The sequence below is a fragment of the Podarcis vaucheri genome (assembly GCF_965113315.1).
Source record: "Podarcis vaucheri genome assembly, chromosome: 6".
Classification (NCBI taxonomy): Eukaryota; Metazoa; Chordata; class Lepidosauria; order Squamata; family Lacertidae; genus Podarcis; species Podarcis vaucheri.
Genome location: NC_138764.1, coordinates 48,834,563 through 48,855,128, shown reverse-complemented (window position 1 = coordinate 48,855,128; position 20,566 = coordinate 48,834,563). Strand labels below are relative to the sequence as shown.

Here is a 20,566-nt window from a genome sequence, read left to right as displayed (position 1 = left end):
TCTGCAGTTGCTGCTAGTTCCTCCAAATATTGCAGACAATCAGGGTCAGGTGTTTTTAAAGTGCCTCTCCTCTGCCAGGGATCTACCTGGAAAGTCTGAACTCGTATCAGAAGCACCAATACATGCTGGTTGATGGTGATGGAGGAGGAGGAGGAGCTTCTTGGCTCCAGTGTAATACCTGAAGTTAACTTGGCAGGTGTACAATGTATGTGCACATATAAACCTTGTGCAATCCTTCAATGCAGTCACACGAACAGAAATAGCAGCAGTTGCTAGAGATATAAGACCGTATTCCAACAGGGATGATTGGCATGAATACGTTGTGTTTCCTATCAATTTGTTTCATTGATGATTAACACCACTGAACATTTTCTTGCTTTTTTGTGGGTGGGCATATTCCCATGAGATCTCATAGGGTAGCATTGACTGTCACAGCATTTGAACACTAAATGGTTCGATCCTATTTGGTGTATGAAAAATTCTATTTAACTAGACCAACATGAGCCTACAGGATGCTTTCCAGATGTTGATGCAACTACAAGGACCATCATCCCCGACCATGAGGTCAACAATGTTAAGAGGGCACATATTCGTTACTTCTGAATTAGATAGTACTGAAGCACAAGGAATTGAAGTATTAATTCATTCTGTCAATTCCTTTAAGGACATTTTATTATACTTCTGAATAAATGTTAACTTGCACATAATGTGGTAAAATAATGCCAGGCAAGACCCTGTAGGAATTTATGTCAAGGTTTACTTTTGAGACATTTTATAGTCTAATGGAGGCATAAATTCTTTCTTTTTTTAAAAAAAAAGGATGCAATACAACATATTCTATAAATATGGATGTGATCCCAGGATTAGAAATAACAGTTAAGTCTAGGAAAAAGCTAAAGATTGAATTTTGATAGCTTCAAAAATCCTATGAGCACTTCAAAAAGCTCCTGAACCCAGCTTCTATGAAGACCTACTTGAAAGTTTTCAAAGAGTTCTGCCCAATAAATGACATTTCCAATGCGTCTTCCATTCAAAGTGACTTGAGATAATAGAGACGTACAGCAAAGATCTTCTCAACACCATTTTATTCAGTCACATCAAAATAGCATATTTTTTTTATGGTCGTAGCGCAAGTTCTGCCCGAGAGCAGCAGTACAAAACAGCTGACAGTTGCAACATAAGTACACTGTGGCTGCTGGTATAAAATTAGGACATCTGAGTGGTTGGGACTCTTTTTCACTATAGTTGTAGCAAGAGGACAAACACACTTGCAGATACAGCCTGTGATGAGAAACAGAACTGTGTGCGACACAAAGACATACTCTACAGATTACAGACTCTGGCACTTCCCCCCTCTTGCCTTTAGAACTCATTCCTGCACAGATAAATAATGGCAAGCATGGATTGCGCTGTCAACTCTCAGTCCCTTTCTGGATTCAACCTATGCCCAACACGCTGGCACAGCTACAGTGGCTTTTTACTGCCACTGCCACTTCCTACTCTCACAAACATTACGAGAATGGTTTTCAGATGTGCTACAGCAGTGTATGCAGGGCTCTCCCCCATCAAGGAATAGTTATCAGATGGATCAGTCTAAATGCATGTGCATTACTGAGTAGCTAAAATATGCTCGTTTATTCTCTTCCAATAAATAAAACCATCAGCTGGTCATAAATAAAACCCCACAGACAGTAAGATGTTTTCATATTGTCTCACCAAGCCGAACATTTCTCCCTATGTTCAGATAAATAATTCCATGTGAGAATTTTTGAGTCTTGACTAGTCTTTGGATCAGATTTTGGTTAAACTTGGTGCAATGAAAAGGAAAGAAGAAACCCAAACCCACTTAACCCCTGTAAAACTGATTACAGATGTGAAGCAAGTTTTATTATGGGAAAGTTCATGGCCCCAGCTAAACTTAACCTATTGCTATTACATTAAGTTTTTAGGAAGCATTGATGTTAGAGGCGTTGGGGGCTTATTGCTTCAGTGCAGAAGCTTTACCCTAACAGAAAAACCACTAGCTTGTAGAATTGTGAAAAAGAAAACAGCCATGTTAACATTTTAACATTAATCAGAATGTATGGAAGAGGGGGGGCACACATAAAAGTAAAGTTGAGGCCCGCTCCTCTCTCACTAGTGTGCAACCCAAACCCCTGGACCACTAAGGCTAGGTTTAATGAATTGTAGCCGCTGCTACTTCCACAGCCCTACTGACAACACACCAGCCAGTGTGGAAGAAGCAGTGGGCAAAATTCCCCCTCACTAGAACAGCTCCCAGGGCTGGGCTGGTGGCCTAGTTCGGGCCTGTGGCTGCCAGCAGCTGGGATAGCTCAGGATCCAGTTGATCATGTGTTGGTCTCTCAACCCCAAGTTTCTGCTGAATATCACCAGCTGTATCTGTCACCCACCTTTTGAGCGAGCACTTTGGAGGGCTTGACAGATGGCAACAGATCTCTCTTGCTGACAGATTTAGGCAGAAGGACAGCTCTGCTTCATCCAAACCCTCTGCCTTTTGTTGGGCAGGATGAGGGTAAAGAGGATGAAGAAATGGTATCCGTCCTCCTACAAGGCTGGCTGCGTGCAAGTTTGGCTTCTGGATGTACGTGGCTCTCTTAAGGCTTACTGAAAGTGGGACTTGTGGGTAAATGTGCATAGGATTGAGTTACATCATACAAAAGCTTAAGTTTCCTTTCATCTACATGTGGGGTGCATGTTCCGACATTTTAAAAATCTGGATATCTATTCCTACCCCACCCGCATTTCCAAACGCTAATGAAGTCTAAAAAATAGGATGGCTAAAATGATCCAGGTCTCTTTCAGTTGATTAAGGCACTAAAAATAAAAACAAAAACTTCCTAAAAATAAAAGATACCCATGGTGAATACTGCCTTTCAAACTAAAGTTATGTGCATCATCTACCACACAAAACCCATAATTTGCTACACATTTCAAAAACAAAATAAAGCCTAAATTAGTTAGGCAACAAAATGAAACCACTTTGCTCAGTGTCTGATCAGTGTTCATCTTCTCCGTGTATTATGAAAAATGAGGCCAATCTTGCATTTCTGACAATCCATTTAAACTGCTAATCCAGTGTTTGTTAGCCAAAAAACAGATAATCATAGCATATTCTGTATCTTGTAGCAGCAGCAGCGATACCAAAAAGCAACACAGGAAAACAAACAAACAAAGGCCATCCAGCAGCAGTTTGCACTGAAGACTTGTAGAACTGGGGGCAGGAGGGAGAACAGACAAAAGCAACATCATTTATAAACAGGAAAGATAAATGCACCAATCCCTCCACAGTGCATACCAGCAAGTCTTCCCCTGCATCAAAGAAACCTTGATGGACACAACTAAAGAAAAATGTAATTCAAAGTAAAAGAGAGAGGCTGAACAATTCAAATTGCCTGCAAACCATAACTTCCAACGCTTTCAGACAGACAGGTCTACAACTGTGAATCTAATGCATGGTTACTTTTAACAATTCAAATGGAAATCCTGGGAAAGCTTAGTGATATGGTATAGGCAACAGTGACGTAATTTAAAGGCAGTCTCATTTGGCAGGTATTTGGCACTACCCTCGCGTAGAGGTGATTTTCTAAATTACAGGATCCCATCCCATTACATTTGTAGTAGTGAAGCTCCTATCAAACTCCCACTGGCAATTGCTAGCTAGACTGCAGTTCTAGCATCCTCAAAACTCAGATTTTTCCCATTTTTCTACAGGAAACCACTAAAAGATCTATAGCAAACCTATAATTAAACCTTATAGGAATTTCCATTTCTAAGCTATAAGATTATTAAGTGTAGATTTTTTTTTCCATATAAAGGCAGGAGTTTATATCTCTTAAATCACAAATATGCTTGAAGTCTTTGGGACAGCAACAACATGCTTTCGTTAAGGGCAGAGCAATTAGTTATTGTAAAATCCAACTTCACCCAATTTCTTGCTCAGGTGAGTCCGATTTAATGTCTTGCAGATTTGCAGATTTTATCATACACCTCTGGAAAAGCATCATTACAATGAAGTTGCTTCCTCAGCTTGTGGTACAGCGAGCCATCAAACATTTCCCAGAATTCCTCACGGGTCATATAGCAATCAGCATACAACATCTGAAAACTAAAAGGAAGAATGAAAAACAGATCTTAAAATTGTTGCATCAGAAGGCGGCAGAAACTATTGCTCATTTCTTAGAGCAGGCTATTTTGCCAGCACAAACATTCAGATCTTGTCCTAAAGGAACCCTTTTGTCTGGTCCCCAGTACTCCAATAGAACCCCATGAAACCAATTCTGAATTTTAGAACAGAAAACACTTCAGACTGCTCAGTAGCCCCAAAATGGAAGTCTGTCGTAGCAGCTTATAATGAAGCACATTTTTGTTAAATTATATATGTCTTCAGGTAAAAAGGATCCTTAAAAAAAAACCCTGACCAATAAAAAATTAAGTTAAAATTCTTTTTGTTTTTGCAACATCGTCATGCAGCAAGCTGAAAAGTTAACTGCAAGAGAGTTCTCCTAACAACTTGAGAGAATGCCCTTTCGGGACTTAGACCCTTACCCATGAACACTCCTTACAAACTTTTCTATTTGCCTGGTGGAAGCCTTAGCTTCGAAGTATTTTGTTTTGGGCTCTCCGTAGGCTCCTACGTCCACATAGAGCTCTGCTTCATCTCCTTTTGGGTGGATCATGCCAGGGTTATTGGGCAAGATGAAGGGGCAAAGCCACAGAGGATAAACCTAGAGACAACAGAAGAACAAAAAAAAATCACGACAAAGCAATACATGGGAGCCACTACCCAGCCCTTCTGAATCCTGTAGCCGAGACATGTTTTGTTTAACTACTGCTACTAAGAACAACCTGGAAGGTAGGAAAGATGCTCTTACTTTGATGTCACTGTGGAAGGTTTCGATACATTGCTCAAGGCTTTTCATGGGGACCATCATGTCTTGTACAACGTGATGCTGCTCATAGAGCTTCCGAATTGCTTCTCCTTGGGTCAGTTTTAAGAGGGAGATTTTAGGAGGAACCATCCAACCAAACAGGTAACGGAAAACAGGGTTATTGCCAAATGGGATGATATCCTAGAAAACAGACCAAATGCATGTCGTGAGAAAACTACGCGTTTCAAATCTGGATCGCAGACTTCAGAAATAACTGTCTGCCTTAAAAAACAACACCTCAACACTTTTTCATCATTCATTTATTTTAACAAAATTCACATGCTGCTTGATTGAAAGAAAACCTGTAAAGTGGTACCTCGGGTTAAGTACTTAATTTGTTCCGGAGATCCGTTCTTAACCTGAAACTGTTCTTAACCTGAAGCACCACTTTAGCTAATGGGGTCTCTCGCTGCCGCCGCACCACTGGAGCACAATTTCTGTTCTCATCCTGAAGCAAAGTTCTTAACCCGAGGTACTATTTCTGGGTTAGCGGAGTCTGTAACCTGAAGCGTATGTAACCTGAGGCGTATGTAACCCGAGGTACCACTGTATGCAGTTTACAAAAATCAAGTCGATTACAATTACTAGTGGCACTAATTAGTCCATACAATAAAATAAAATAAAGCTACAGCACGTATGGATTTAGCTAATTAGCGACTAATCCCACATAACATTGGAAGGATCTTCTGTGCAGTGAGCTGCAGCAATATGATGCTTTTCAGTCTGGGGAATGACCGCAACCATTTTTCCCGTTGGCTCACACTGGCGCTTACGACAAGCCCTGAGGGGAAATGCCTCCCCTTTGCTCCCGTGGCTTGAAATCAAAGGGCATGGGCAAATGAAATGGGGTTTTTGCACTAGCCGCTGATCAACTGATATCAGGCAACCAACAGGTAGGCAGCTGTCAAACTGGCCCATGGGAACTGGGTCACGTCAGCTGGTCAGATCTAGTTCCTACCCTGATATATAATATGGGGAAGAAGTTCGGCCTAGTCAGCTATTTCGCTAACTAGGTTTATCATTACCAGAGAGAGGGTTGAATTGATAAGGATGTGTCTGTGAGCTTGATTGACAGCTAATATGGCATGAATTGGAACCTTACCTGGAGCTCCCAGAATATGCTCCGTGTATGCCTGTGATAGTATTGCCTTGCAGGGATATATTCCGTTCCCGTCTTGTTAGCCTTTAGATAGTTCTCCACATGCTTGAAAAACCATGGCTTGTAGTAACACCCAATTCTGTTGATCTTAACATAAACAGAAACACAATGAACACACCAGCACAAAAGCTACTAAAGACAAAGTTTCATAACGTGGCTCTAATTACAGCTGCAATTGAATGCAAGTTCTTTTAATGCTCAGCACATTTCTGCAACTGTTAAGAGTAAGATTGCCAAGGAAACACCAACAACAGGTTGTGTTGATCAAGGGTCGCTATGAGGGTTGCTGCTCCAGATGTTGCTGCACTACAATTCCCTCCCCCCCCAAGCATTGGCCAGCAATGGCTGGGGCCGACTGGCAGTTCAGTCCAACAACGTCTGTAGGGTGACACACTATCTATCTTTGATGTAAAGTCATGCAATGTACATCATTTACATGCAAATGTCTGTATGAAATCAACACTGGCAATTTTTTTTGTAGATAAGAACTGCCTACAGGCCAATTCTGTGCACTTCTACCAGGCAGATTGGTTTGCCCCAGGCCTGTGGGAGAAAAAGTCTTGTAGAATGACCTCTCCCACCAGATTAATTATGTGCAAGACATTCCACTCATGGAATTGATCTGCCCAGTATTTTGTTAAACTAGTTTAACAGTCACTCCTCCATCCAGAGAACCATGGGAACTACTGTTCTGTAAGGGAGGCTGAGCTCCAAAAAAGAATTCACAACACTCTCAACGAACTACTGTTCTCTAGGGGAAGCTATGGCATTAAAAATACCATAAAAACTAAAGGAAGCCTGTACTGCAGATGGGCTCTCTAAACTTTAGAATCAATGAAGGGCAGAGATTGGTTTTCAGAGGCATGTTTGGCTAGTTCTCCCCCCGCTGGTGTCCTATTTACCTGAAGAAGTGAAAGAATCAATGTTGTTACCTTACTATGATCAGCTTCATTGGTCAAAACTCCGGTCATTATGACAGCTTCTTCTAAAGAATAAACCAGACCCTCCACAAAATGGTTTTCTTTCTTCTCAGATTCTTCAGCAAATCTCTTGCAGATTGTCTTCAGTCCTCTCACAGGCTCATAATGCAGCTTCACATATTTTTTCGCTGGGATCATTTTTATTTCAGCTGCCACCAGGAAGCCCAGTGTGCCACAAGACCAAGGAACCGCATAAAATAGGTCTGAGTTCTCCTCCTGCAAAAGGCACGCAACACTAAGGCGCATACAGATACAGAGCAGGAATAATGTCACAAACCACAGCAAATTAGAATGTTATCTTACCGGTGTACATCTCACATGGCTCCCATCAGCAAGAACAAGTTCATAGGCCATACAGGAATGCTGAAACAGTCCATAGATGTGGGAGGACGATTCAATACCAGTCCCCATGATCAAACCACCTGAACAAGAGATCATTGCACAACAATCACATGAATTGTATTTTCATTTTCCAGAGGACTTACTTAAATAACAAGTGAATTTTCACAGCTTGGGAATCATACAGTGAGCATTAGATCTTATGCATCACAGAAAAGTATAAAAATAATTTGCTTTTAATTGCTAAGTGGAACTGTATTGAAATATTTAAGAGTTGTAGTTATATTTTACAAATCCCAAGACCTCTCACCTACAGTAAGGTCATCAAGTTCTGGTACCACTGGAATAGTCCAGCCTATGGGGTTGAGGTGTGCTGTTAATTGTCCCATTGTGACCAAGGGTTCCACACGGACAACCTAAGGAAGAACACATTTTATATGCCAAGACTGAATGCCACATCAATACAAATCTGATGCTGAAGCAGTAACACAGAAATGCACTCTGCCCCATCATTTGGTGCACACCTTAAAAGTTACCTCGGTCTTTGTGAATCAGGAAATACAGTGGGAAAGAAATACTTTAAACAGGTTAGTGTTGCAATCATGCTTGCCTATCCTGGATGTAATTAGGCAAATTACAACTAGGAAACCCGTAGCATGAATGCTTTAAGACTGAGCAGCACAACAGTACTTTCTGCAGCAGACAAGGCAGCTAAGGTTGCACCAAAAACTTGAAAATTTGGCCCAAGAAACTCCTGTCTGCACTGTTTATCACAAACATAAATACTAGTGCATGAACAAAGTGTAGGGTCATGCCTCTGTTCCTGGCTATTGTACCTTCCACTTGCTAGGCAGAGTTGTGTAAGCCAACTTCCCATGAACAGAAGCCTCATCCTTCAATTAGAATACAGAAATGGCAGGTTTCATTTCTTTCACAATCAAGCAGTTATCTACATTGATCTCCTTTAATAATAATAAATGCATTTTGCAGTGGTTCCAATCCTACCTCTGGAACTGAGTCCAGAGAGTAGCACTTGAGAGTGCCTTTCAACCCCTTGGTGGCTACATTATGAACTTGCCACAGCTTACTATCTTACAGGTATCTCCAATGCTATTTACCATATTTTTCGCTCTATAAGACGCACCTTTTCCCTTCTAAAAATTAAGGAAAAATGTGTGTGCGTCTTATGGAGTGAATGCAGTAAAAGGCGAAAGATTCATATGATCTGAAGAGAAACCAGCCTTTGACAATATTTCTTGGAGTTTTATGAAGAAGAATCTATTGGGGATGGGGGTTGGTAAAGGTTTTGGAAATGGTATAGGTGCAATCTACTCAGAACAAAAGGCTAAATTAATTGTGAATAATGTAGTGACGGAAGAATTTAAGATTGAGAAAGGAACACGACAAGGTTGCCCAATCTCTCCATTGCTTTTTATTTCGGTCCTGGAGGTTCTGTTAAATATGATTAGAAGGGACCAATTGGTTAAAGGTATACAAGTGGGAGCTAAACAGTACAAACTGAAAGCATTTGCAGATGACTTAGTATTGACTTTACAGGAGCCAGAATCAAGCACTAAAAGAGTATTAGAATTGAATCAAGAATTTGGTCAGGTAGCAGGTTTCAAGTTGAATAAGGCGAAAACTAAAGTTTTGGAGAAAAATCTAAATGAGATTGAGAAGTTTCAGAAGGAGACAGGACTGACACTGGTTAAGAAAGTGAAATATTTAGGGGTTAATATGACGGCTAAGAATGTGAATTTATTTAAGGATAATTATGAAAAATGTTGGACTGAAGTGAAAAAAGATTTAGAAATATGGTCAAATTTGAAGCTATCGTTGTTAGACCGAATTGCTGTGATAAAAATGAATGTATTGCCAAGAATGCTGTTTTTGTTTCAAACACTGCAAATTTTGGACAAAATGGACTGTTTCAAGAAGTGGCAGAGAGATATCTCCAGATTTATCTGGCAGGGCAAGAAGCCTCGTATAAAATTTAAGATATTAACTGATGCTAAAGAAAGAGGTGGATTTGCCCTGCCAGACTTAAAACTTTATTATGAATCAGCCGCTTTTTGTTGGCTGAGAGAATGGATGCTTCTTGAAAACACAGATGTTTTGGATTTGGAAGGTTTCAATAATGTATTTGGTTGGCATGCATATTTGTGGTATGATAAGGTCAAAGCACATAAAGCATTCAAAAACCATATTGTAAGAAAAGCACTGTTTAATGTCTGGATAAGATATAAGGATTTGTTAGAAAATAAAACCCCAAGATGGCTGTCACCAATGGAAGCAAAGGCCCAGAAAAAACTCAATATGGAGGACAAATGGCCGAAGTATTGGGAAATTTTGGAACAAGAGGGTGACATATTAAAACTGCAGAGCTTTGAAAAATTAAAAAACAAAGTACGAGATTGGCTCCATTATTATCAAATTAATAATAATCTCCATTATTATCAAAACTTGGATAAAAAACTAGGTTTCCAGGTGGAAAAATCAAAGCTGGAAACAGAATTGTTAGACCCTAAAGTTAAGAATTTGTTAAGAATGTACAACTTGCTGTTGAAATGGAATACTCAAGATGAAATGGTGAAATCTGCTATGATTAAATGGGCACAAGATGTTGGACATAATATTATGATGGCTGACTGGGAACAGTTATGGACCACTGGTATGAAGTTTACGGCATGTAATGCCTTAAAAGAGAATTTAATGAAAATGATTTACAGGTGGTACATAACACCAGTTAAGCTTGCAAAAATTTACCATTTGCCCGATAATAAATGTTGGAAATGTAATGAAACTGAAGGTACATTCTTTCACCTTTGGTGGACATGCCCAAAGATTAAGGCATTCTGGGAGATGATCTATAATGAAATGAAAAAGGTATTTAAATATACCTTCCTGAAGAAACCAGAGGCCTTTCTCCTGGGCATGGTAGGCCAACTGGTGCCAAAGAAGGATAGAACTTTCTTTATGTATGCTACAACAGCAGCAAGAATACTTATCGCAAAGCACTGGAAGACACAAGACCTACCTACCAGGGAAGAATGGCAGATGAAGCTGATGGATTACATGGAATTGGCGGAAATGACTGGCAGAATCCGAGACCAGGGAGAAGAGTCGGTGGAAGAAGATTGGAAAAAATTCAAAGTATATTTACAGAAATATTGCAAAATTAATGAATGTTAGAAGGATGCTGGAAAGAAGTTATATGACTTTAGCAGAAATGTTATAAAGAATTAAGTATGAATAGATTGACAATGGGTAAAGGTGTAAACTTAAGGTTAAATTACGTTAAGATAAATTATGGAACTAAATTTGAGAAAGAGGGAAAGGATTTGCTGGAACAATTAATTGAACTAGAATACAAAAAAGGATGTGTGAGGAAGTCGAGGAAATAAGCAAATGAAAGATAAGGATATGAAAATACGGGGTCTTTTTTTTGTTTCCCCCCCTCTATTTTTTAAAAAAGTTGGTGTTTTTTGAATGTTTCTGTTTTTTAATGTTTTGATGCACTGTTGATGTTTTGTTTTATTGTATTTTTTGAGGTTTTGTAACTGTTCATTGCTTATATTTCTTTTTTTCTTTTCTTTTTGTAATACTTAAACTCTAATAAGTATCTTTTAAAAAAAAAAATGGAGCGAATGCAGGCTGCACGGCTAAGCCAGAACAGGGAGAGGGAGCGCTGCGCAGCGCTCCCTCTAGCTATCCTGGCTTTTGGATGGCCCCGCGAAGCTCCCCGTGCCCTGCAGAGGCTTCGATCAAAGCTAGACCAGCTATCCCACAAGCCAGATCCCTCTTGCTGTTCTGGCTTCTGGGATTCATAATTCCCCCCCCCCGTTCCCCCCCCCAAACTAGGTGCGTCCTATAGAGCAAAAAATACGGTAATATCTACATGAAGCTATTGGGATCGGCCATTATGAGTTTTGGGGTAAGGTGCCATCAGTATGCTGATGAAACTCAGCTCTATCCTCCGTAACATCTGAAGTGGGAGAGGCTGGGATAGTACTTAGATGCAGTGGTGAAATGGATGAGGAAAAACAAGCAAAGCTTGAATCCTGCCAAGATAAACACAGAGAAGTAGTGGTCAGTGGAATGGCAGCATTTACTTGCCCTTGCGTCACTGGTGTTTCTACATATTACTGGGAGGGAGATAGGAAGGTGCAAGGAGTGCCAGATTGGTTCTACCAACGAGTTTGCACTGCACCAACCTGGCCCCTTGCAGTAAGCTGGAGTGACATGAGGTCAAGTAAGTGCTGCTGCCTCACTGCCTGCTACTAAGACAGAGTGAGCAAAAGATAGCAATTCTGAAGACACCAGCTAGTGGGGAAACATCCTCAGTAGTACTGCCACACCAGAGGTCCTGTGTTCCAAGGTCTGATTCTTCCGCTTCGAAATCATGCGCCTCATCCTTGGTCAGGCACCTCAAAGAGGACCAGAAAGCACAGAAACCAACAGGCTCAATGATGTTCAGCAATGGCCACATCCCTTGAACAAAAGCTCATCACTTAAATAGAAGGATCAATTCCAAGCTTACCATTCTCTCAGTGTCCACTTCCAGAACATCCATCAAGTTGATTGTTATATTCTTAAGTGTCTTCTTGTACTTTCCAACACGAAGAGACACTGTAAGCCAGCCAGGACGTCCTGTGCACATATATGTTTTTAGCCCTTCTTTTTTCCATTCTCGTACCTGCAAGAAAGGAAGATTAATTTAACACCTTATACATAACAACTTGATGTTGTTTTTGCAAGTAAACAGATCTGCATCTGAGAAAACTGATTCTGACTAGAAGAATCCTACGTACACTTCCCTGGAAGTCCCATTAAATATAATGGGGCAACTGAAAGCAAACATTTACTTATCAAAATTTATATACTGCTTAATTTAGAAAACCTAAGCCAACAGTTCCTGAACTCCCCCTCCCCCAGATTACTTGAAAATTCTTGAGGGTCTTGGTGGACCACTTAATGGTTTTTCTGCCTGTTCTCAAGATAGTACCTTTAACACAAAAGGTTTTAAAATTTGAATTGGTATTGCAATTAAGACAGAATAAGAGCCTACTAGGGCTGTGTTCACACTCCCACTGTGCTCACTGCCATTCCGGTGCAAATGCATCCTGGACTTTGTTACACTACTGTTTTATGAGTTTCTCCCCAAACTAGCTTCACATCTCCAGCCAAGGTGTGAACACTTCTACATAGGGAAAAGGTGTCACTGCCTGCTAGTGCACTCTAGTGTGTACACAAACAGACACAAATCTTACACTAGTGGAGCCATGTTGATGTGAAATTCACTGGGGCAGCGGAAGGGACTTCACTGAGCTTTAAAGTGGTAATGTGAACACACTCTACTATCTGAAAAGCATGACAGCACAGGCCAGTCTGGCCTTGTTTGCACTGTGATGAGCAGAAAACTGCAGTGTGAGGTTAAAGTATCTCATGCTAATGAACCCCACGATGATGATTATACAGTGCCATTGGTGTGCACCGTGTTCTTCTAGCTCTAGCATGTCTCCTCTTAATGGCCTTTTCTCTACACTAAAAAGCCCCAAGTGCTGTAACCTTTCTACACAGGAAGTTGCTATTTTCATCAACAGGAAAGAAAGAGTAAAGGCTTGTTTGGTATAATGTTGTAATCATTCAACTTGTTTTTATTATTGCTTGTAAGCCACTATGAGCCCGGCCTTGGCTAGGGAGGGCGGGGTATAAATAAAAATTATTATTATTATTATTATTATGACCTGTCAGGGAGACACATGGCACAGAATAGGCTCTCTGCAATTTGAATGCTTCCTGATTTATGGTTTCCCTAGCATCAGGCACATACCTACGCAAGCCACATACGGACTCCACTAATGTTTATGCCTGTTATCCATAAACAAGAGGACCACTGAAGACTAGGTGTCCCTTGTGGTCCTTTCCAACTCTACAATGATATGATTCTATGAAGAAGATACTGTCTAGAGAGCAATAATGTGCCAAATACTGGCACTGCTTTCTTGCAGCACCTTTCCTTCCACTTACAATTTGTTTGTGTAACAGTAATGGAATGCCTTCTCTGCTGAAATACATCACTATTTGTATTGACAATCTGCCGGTTTCTGAAAACACACCTGTTTGCAAGATGTGTCCCTTGATATCTTCATCTGGGGCAACCCACTTAGATGAGCATCATCTGATTTTCCCACCTTTTAATTTTAATGGTACTGTTTTCTAGTGTATTTTAATGGCTGGGTTTTTTAATATTTTCTAAACTGCTCAGAAACCTACTCTAGCATTACATGGTATATAAGTAAATAAGATATTAATTTAGCACTGTATCACTGCTACAGGCCCACAGCTGATTGGTCAGGAACGGGGAAACTGACTCCAAATCACATCAGCCTCAGCTAGCAAAGCCAATAGCTGGGATGATTGTAGTTGTAGTCCAACATCATCTGGAGGGCCACAGGTTTCCCATCCCTGCTTTGGTCCAAGGGTACAGCCAGAGATGCAACCCAAAGTAACAGGGCAACAACACAATTGTCAGGATATCTCGTCTGAGTTTTTGTATGGGAAAAATTTCCAATATCAGCAATATCACAAAACTGCTTAAAAAGGGGGGGGGGGCACCAGACTCAATGGTTGCTGTGAGTAGTCCTGATCTGCAACTCAAGACTTGTATTTAGCCTCATTCAAACCTCTGGCCAACTTCCATGCTTGAAAACCTCTGCTCCAGGGAAGTGAAGGCCAGGAACACCCCGAGTCTTACTAGGAAAACTGAACAGCCTGCGCTTCTTCCAACTTGTAAACCCTTTTTTGGGGGGGGACTTTCCCCCTCCGCCCGCCCTTCTCACCTGCTCCTGGATGTTGCGAACACGCAGGTTGTGCTGCCGGGGCGCGCTGTGCATCTTCTGCACCATCCAGGCGCGGAACTGGTAGTAGATGTCGAAGAGCACGGAGAGGGGCAGCAGGAAGAGGCAGACGAAGACCCAGCGGTGGTGGACCAGAACGTACGCGAGCCCCTTGTAGCGGGCCCACAGAATGAGCAGCAGAAGCCCGACCCCGAGAGACAGCAGAGGACCCATCGCGAACCCTCGCCGGCACGCACTCACACGCAACGCGCCTAACAACCCAAGTCGGTCTCCTAATCGGATCCGCTCAACTCCCGCAGCACCCAACAAGCCGGCACAACTTGTTTTGCACAGCCGGCCTCTTCAGTCCCCAGTTGGCTCACCTAGCAGCCACCTGTTCAAACAACCCCCGAGACCCCGCTATACCCTCCGCCGCCTCTTCCCACGTACAACGGTTAGCACCGTCTTAGCAGCGCCGCCGCCCTGTGCAAGGCAAGGCGGGCACTCGCCCCTCTCCTTTCCTCGCAACGGGGCAAGTCTCTTTACAGAGTATGTTTGGAGACCCGGGTTCACGTCGGGGACACGCGCGCGCCTTCCCCACGACCGTGTCACACCCGCTCGCGGACCGGCGTCACCCCCAGCTCGCGAGTCGACCGTTCCTCGCACTCCCCTCCGCAGCCCAGCCGAGCCAACGTTCGGCGATTAACACCCGGCGCTCCGCCCCCGGCCCGACTCGAAGCGCAGCCCACCTCCCTCCTGGTTGGCCGGCCGGGCTCCTCGGCGGTGAGGAGAGGGCCGGCGTCCAACCAATGGGGTGGCGCCGTTTGGATCGGATCAGGCGCCGAGTGACGGGATTGGCTGGCTCGGGAGGCGAGGGGGAAGGGAGCTAAACACCCGTACCGGCCGGGTGCCTCGGAGCAGCACGAGGCCAGTTGGCCGAGCGAGCGCCGCGTGCCGCCTCCCCGCCCTAGGCAGGCATGCAGGCTGGGTGCTCTCGCCCTTGGGGGGGGGGGGGAAATGACGCTGCAAGGCAGGTTTTTTTTGTATGGAGGACCCAACCCCCGGTTCTGTTCGTGAACTGACGAATAGTGACCCGTCTCTGGTCCTGTGGAGGGTTCCCCGCAAGCCATGCAGCGGGGGAATGCCCGTCCTAAATTGCAGCCAGAACAAAGAGGCCTCTTGCTCGGATACCGAAACATAGGAGAGGGAAATAACGCTGCAGTCCTTTACACACCTGAGAGTTGATCGGTATAGGATTGCGCTTAAGTATTTTTGCAAATGTGCCTCCTCCTCTGCTCATGGGACAACTCGCATGCCAAGGGAGAATTCCCCCTGCCCTGCCTTGCTTGCACACGCAGATACAGTTCTGTGGGCTCGGAAATGCAGTTGGCACGCTGGGGTGAAACGGCAGCCAGGGTCTGGAGCAGCACCAGGGGGGCATCCTTTCAGGCCACGTGCTGCCTGGTGGCACCTCGCCTGGAACGTTGTAATCCTGCCCCCTTTGTCCGGGGCACGGTGCCGCGGCACGAGGCGAACCATCTGCAGCCTTTGGGCGTTCGCCATGTTAGAAGCTGTGTCCAAGTTCTGAATCTTCACGTTGCTCGCTAAACAGAGAGCTCTTTGTGGGGTCTGGGTAAAAGGCGGATCTACACGGATCCTCATGGATCCTCCACTTTTTAAAAAATAACTCCAACAAATGCAGTGTCAAATCACACCTGGAAGGCGCGATTACAGACTAGACTATAAAAAAGTGGATCCAACACTTTACCGCGCTGCAGCACCACAAAAACATGGATCTGAGGCACGGATCCTCATGAATTCAAATGATTTTTATATTGAAACAAAATAAGAACACCATGATACTGTAGACCACATCTTAGTCTGTAGGCAGAACCAAAAAAATCACGCATCCACTGTTTCCTGGTGTCACAATGGCGCAAAAACATGGTTAAAAAACACGGATCCTCATGGATCCTCAAGATTTTTGCACTAGATCAGCCCAAAGTCGCCATCAGATCAAATTTCATGGCCATGGGCACAGCATCCACCACAAAAATCATGGATCCACGGCTTCCTGGCCATACCATGGCCCAAAAACATGGTTTCAAAGAACGGATCCTCATGATTTTGTACCAGATCAGCGCAAAGTCACCATCAGATCAAACATCATGGCCATGAGCACAGCATGCAACACAAAAATCACGGATCCACGGCTTCCTGGTGAAACCATGGCCCAAAAACCTGGTTTTGAAGCACGGATCCTCATGGATCCTCACGCTTTTCGCATTGGGCCGCCCCAAACTCAACGTCAGATCACGCATCATAGCCAGGAGCACAGCCTACACCACAAAAATCACGGATCCACGGTTATCTGGCCACTCAATAGCTCAAAAACGTGGTTTTGAAGCACGGATCCTCATGGATCCTCACACTTTTTGCACTGGGCCACCTGAAACTCACTATCAAAACACACATCATAGCCAGGGGCACAGCCTGCACCACATAAAACTCAGATCCATGGCTTCCTGGTCATACCATGGCCCAAAAACGTGGTTTTGAAGCACGGATCCTCATGGATCATCATACTTTTTGCAATGGGGAACCCCAAATTCACCCTTTATTCAAATATCTTGTAGATAACCACAGATCTGACCCAAACATCATGGATCTACTGCTTCATGGTCCTGGCCAGATGCTACCCTGGATATATTGGCCAATTTTTTGCTGGGTGTGCTGGGATGGAGGAAACGGAGTCGGCTGAATCTCTATCCATTAAAGATCGGTGTCCAATGGCTGGGCCAGAATGATTTCGGTTCGTTTTGCCAGCTCCCGGCTCTTCGTGGGGCGCAATAGTCACCTGTAGCCGCCATCTGGAGTCCCAGTGTGATCCTGTATGCTTCTGTCTCTATGGAGGCATTGGTCACAAATGTAGCCAAACTGGCATTTTTTAATCTATGTCAGGTTAGGCAATTGGTACTGTACCTGTCCCTTTCCAACCTAGCCATGGTGATCCATGCAGTAGCCACCTGCAGACTAGACTACTTGAACTTGCTGTACACCTGAGCCGGGGAGGGCAGGGTATAAATGCGATAGAGAGAGAGTGTGTGTGTGTGAGAGATATATGCAGGGCTACCCTTGAGACTGCTCCAGAAACTCCAAATGGTCTAAAATGCAGATGCATGAGTTCTTACTTGGACTTTGTGGAGAGCCCACATTCAGTTGGTTGTTCATCAGCTGTATTGGCTCCAGGTGGAGTATCAAATCAGGTTCAAGGTTTTGGTGCTAATCTTTAAAGCCCTAAACAGTCTGTGACCTTTCTTATCTGTGGGAATTATCTTCCAATACACCCCCCCCCATGAGTGTGACGCTCGTCTGACAGCAACCTACTGGTGGTCCCTGGCCCAAAACATATCCAGCTGTCCTTTTTGGTGGAGCCAGAGCCTTTTTGGTGGAATGCTTTGTCTAATGAGACCAGGACTCAGTGCAATCTATCTCAGTTCTCTCACTTGTCGTGGTGAGTGGGCTTGCACATTCCTATGACCCTTGTGAGCGAAGCCGTTGGGAATCTCGTACTCCCAGCAGGGTCACCCAAGGCGGTAAGGTCAAAGAAAATTGAATATGCTCAGAGTCCTGTAGTGATTTCATGCTCTTTATTGCAGCTTGTAAAACAGTGACTGAATTTCCCTCCAAACCTCAGGCTTTTATATGCATTATTTACACAATGAGTCCCGTCTGATTGGCTGATTCTGCTTCCCTCCTGGAGCCTGATTAGTCTTTTCCTGCAAGCCAATCAGTTCTTGCATTCTAGGATCCTACTTGCCTATTGTTCTAGGATCCAAGCTTAGTACATAACAGGGAAGGAGCTAGACAAAGAATGATCCAAGAACAGCAGAACAGGCGGATGATAACAAGCAGTGTGTTACAATGGCTGTGAAGGCGGGATGAAGGCTGCAGCAGATAGGATCCACCAATTCGTCGTGACTACTCATGCCATCAGAACAGAGCCCTACTGCAAAGACTGTGCGTTGGTCAGCGTGCACTGATCTACACACATAAAACAAATTCACGCACAGGCTTCTTTCAAAAACCCAACCCAACCCCCCCCCCATGGTGATCAGCAAATGGCTACAGGGGCAGGAATGTGAAATCTGGAAGCCCCTAGTCATGAATCGACACATGGGCGGTGGATACAGATTCAGTTGTTCTGACTCAAGGAATGAGGCAGTTGAGCAGCTCAGCAGCTGTATCCATGACTGAGCAGCCCTTTTTAGGATCCACTCTGCTCACCCCGAAAAGAGGGAGGGGCTGGAAACGGTGCCCTAAGCATAGTCCCTTTTTCCCTGACTGGATTACCGCACCCAGTAGGGTCACCACCCAGGGGTCATAAAAGACAATTGAACTTTGGAGCATGGAATATATGGACTTTGTCAGATAACACAGACAGCGAACATCCTAAACGCAGAACTGCCATCATTGGAAGAGAGCTGCGATGTTTTAACATTGATATTGCAGCGTTTCAAGACTCTCGAAGAGCAGGCGAAGGACAACTGAAGGAAGAAAAAGGAGGCTACACATTCTTCTGGAAAGGTCTATATGAACAAGAACATTGAATACATGGGTAGGCTTCGCTATGAAAAATGACCTTGTGAAGCTCCTGTCAGAAGTCCCTACTGGCATTAATGAGCGACTCTCAACCCTTCGAATAAAGCTCACAAAAAACCAACAGACTACTATAATCAGCACTTATGTACCAACACTTTAATGAAGACATTAAAGAAAAATTTTACTCTCAGCTGGATACCATCCTATCAGAGATGCCTAAAGAAGATAAAATTATCCTCCTGGGTGATTTTAATGCAAGAGTTGGGTGAGATTTCGATCTGTGGCCTGGGACTATTGGGAAAGAAGGAGTTGGCAACAGCAACCAGAATGGAATTTTACTTTTGACGATATGTGCAGCGCGCAACCTTGTTATTACCAAAACACTCTTTTGACAGAAAAATAAATTTAAAACTTCATGGAGGCATCCTCGGTCAAACCACTGGCACCTCTTAGACTATGTTATTGTCCGTGCTAAAGATCAATGTGATGTGCTCCTTACCAGAGCTATGACGAGCGCCGACGACTGCTGGACAGATCACCAACTAATATGTGCCACAATGGCTATCAAGATTATACCTCAACGCAGGCTTCAGGGAAGGAAACCAAGGCACAAAATGAACACTCAAGCCCTTCAAGCGGGATTGCTTCTAAACGACTCTTAAGGACCATCTGCTTTCAGAATTCCCTGATAACATCGAGGAACACTGGACCAAGCTAAAAACTGTTAGGATATAGTTCCGTTCCTCCTTAAAAGAGTCAGGCATGATTGTTGTGTGTCACATGCCTGTTTACTCCCAGCACTGTTCTCACTGGGAACTTCCATTTTGTATATAGCTTTTGTTCTGGCTGTTTCCTCGACAGGGATGCAAGCAGTCATGTTTTTCCTTTGTTCTGACCTACGTTGAATAAAGCTGTAAATATGCTCTTCTGTCTGAATCTTCCGTTGCGGAGACTGCTGAAAAGGGCGTGCATGAGTCTTGGAATGTCTCTGAGGCTTGTGTCACTAATTGACTGATGCTGTTTCCACGGGAGACTGGTGATCGTCTGGAGACGATGTGGAGGCCTGATGCCTCTGTTTCCCTGGCAGTATCCCAACAAAAGCATCCATTATTGCAGTCTGTGAACAAACTATTGGATACCAAACCAAGAAACACCAGGACTGGTTTGATGAGAATGAAAGTGAGATTGAATGCATGATTGACAAGAAAAGGAAGGCATTTCAGATCTGGCAAAGAGAAAGAAACTGTGTCACTAAGAAAAAAACCCTATGCCAATGCTAAGAACCAGAGAACTAAAAAACACCTGGTGGATTAAAAAAAAAGCTCAGGAGATCCAGCACTTAGCCGACACTCATGATGCACAGAGTTTCTTTAAAGCCACAAAGACCATCTATGGACCAATAAATCATGGCATATGCCCCCTACGCTCAGCAGATGGTACCACACTTCTAAAAGATAAAGAAGCTTTTGCACTGTGCTGGAAAGGACACTACCAACATCTCCTTAACCACAACTCCCCCATAGCTGCTGAGGTCCTCTCACAAATCCCACAAAAACAAATTAGAGATGAACTTCCTGTATCTCCAAATCTGGGAGAGTTGTGTACAGCTGTTAACCAAGTGAAAAACAACAAAGCCAGTGGACCTGATGAAATCTTCAAAGTGGGTGAAATCTTCAAAGTGGGTGGAATTGAACTTAC

General features: G+C 43.5%; 1 protein-coding gene across 1 annotated transcript; it reads right to left on the bottom strand.

The window, feature by feature from the left end:
* Positions 1–1,068: 1,068 nt before the first annotated feature.
* Positions 1,069–14,991, bottom strand: DHCR24 (24-dehydrocholesterol reductase). The gene is made up of 9 exons (XM_082228765.1): positions 14,270–14,991; positions 11,968–12,123; positions 7,738–7,843; positions 7,392–7,510; positions 7,041–7,304; positions 6,052–6,195; positions 4,893–5,090; positions 4,567–4,745; positions 1,069–4,126 (listed from the first exon to the last, which is right to left on the bottom strand). The coding sequence occupies exons 1-9, from the start codon at positions 14,498–14,500 to the stop codon at positions 3,973–3,975; spliced, it is 1,551 nt and encodes a 516-aa protein (XP_082084891.1). The 5' UTR covers positions 14,501–14,991; the 3' UTR covers positions 1,069–3,972.
* Positions 14,992–20,566: the final 5,575 nt, after the last annotated feature.